Below are 1,666 nucleotides of genomic sequence, written 5' to 3' on the forward strand. Positions count from 1 at the left end.
CTAACTGTAATTGCGTCAGCAACAAAAGTAGATAAGTGCGCGGTATTCAGAACGATCTCACACAACTTTATTGTTAAGAAAATAAGAGCGTGTGCAGATAATTTTGCAGCACGATTTTTTAGACCACCTTTTCTACAATCTAACTCTTTGGTAATAGACAATGAGGCCACGAGGTCGGCAAGTTTGTCATTGACTATTTTATTAGCATTATTAGTCAGCCATCAGAATAATGTCAAACATACTGTCATAACACAACTAGTCAAATATTCGGCCCACAAATTCCAAGTTTTTCGTTTCTATTCATATTAGTAATAATGCAGTAAAAAGTTCAAATGGTGCTTGGGACAATACTAACGGCAGGTGCCTCGGTCACCGCCAGCCTCTTCTTTGTCCACGTCGCTGTCCTACCGCTGGTCTTCAAATACAGCAAATTCATCCAGAGGAAAATTGTCTTCTCTAACTGTGTCAACTACCCAAGAGATCCCGACTATGAGAATCCCTCGAGATGTAATGTTATAGGCGGTAGAAATTTCCAAGTGGAGTTTCATTCTGTGGCCGCAGATCGCCCAGTCAAGATCGGAGCGTGGCAAATGATTCCCTATTCGTTATGTCAATGTCATCGTTGTGATGTTAAAATAAAGCAATGTTGCTCAGTGCAAATTTTGCAGCAAACAGAAAGTCCTATCGTTTTATACTGCCACGGTAACTCCAACCACAGAGGATCGCCACACAGACTGTTAATGTACCAAGTATTTCAAAAGCTAAATTTCCATGTCGTCACTTTTGATTATCGCGGCTATGGCGATTCTACAGGCATTCGACCGACGGAGGACGGTGTCGTAGAAGACGCTTTCCATATGTACTCATGGATAATGGATAATGTAAAGCAAGACAGCCCGAAAGTGTTGATCTGGGGACACTCGCTCGGTACAGCCGTGGCGTCGAACCTAGTTGCAAACTTGGAGAAACTATGCGAGCGGTTTAAGAAGAAACTTTTGCCGCTACCGTACGCATTGATTCTGGAGGCGGCGTTTAACAATCTGTGCGAAGAAATCGAGCAGCACCCGTTGTCTAAACTCGTTTCTTGGTTACCGTATTACAAAGGCACGTTTCTGAAGCCTTTTATGGATTCATCAGAATTCGCATTTCGAACAGATCAGCATTTAAAGTTGGTTCCTGAGATACCGATATTGCTGATACACGCTAAAGGTGACAAGATAGTACCATATGAGTTGGCTATTAAATTGCATCGGGATATAAAGGAATCTCGATTAGAAGGCGGAGCGCCCATCATGCTACACCCCTTTAGCCGCGGACAAGGCTTGGGTCATAATAACATATGTGAAGCTGAAAGTTTACCCCAAGTTGTTTTAAAGTTCATGGATATTATTGAAAATTACAATTCTAACCAAGTGTTAAAATATAAAGTCGTTTTTTAAATGTATATGTTACTTTCGTTTTTTATTAAATATAAAAGTTACAATTCTGGTTTATTTTATACTGATTTAAACTAACACGATTTTCACTCATAATTTTAAAACTAACAGGGGACTTAATCGCGTACAAACTTACTTTGGTTTATTTTGCCTTGATGTTGAGTTAGGTTTAAAAAAAAATGTATGGAATTTTTTCTCCTAACTCTTATAATAATAATAATTAAAAAAAC

At 39.2% G+C, this 1,666-nt stretch overlaps 1 protein-coding gene across 1 annotated transcript; it reads left to right on the forward strand.

Moving 5' to 3' along the window:
• The first annotated feature begins 258 nt into the window (after positions 1-258).
• LOC134749073 (lysophosphatidylserine lipase ABHD12-like) lies at positions 259-1,439 on the forward strand. Its single transcript, XM_063683979.1, has one exon. It carries the CDS (start codon positions 333-335, stop codon positions 1,437-1,439), a length of 1,107 nt encoding a protein of 368 aa, XP_063540049.1. The 5' UTR covers positions 259-332.
• The last annotated feature ends 227 nt before the right edge of the window (positions 1,440-1,666 follow it).

Source organism: Cydia strobilella, chromosome 17 (genome assembly GCF_947568885.1).
Source record: "Cydia strobilella chromosome 17, ilCydStro3.1, whole genome shotgun sequence".
NCBI lineage: Eukaryota > Metazoa > Arthropoda > Insecta > Lepidoptera > Tortricidae > Cydia > Cydia strobilella.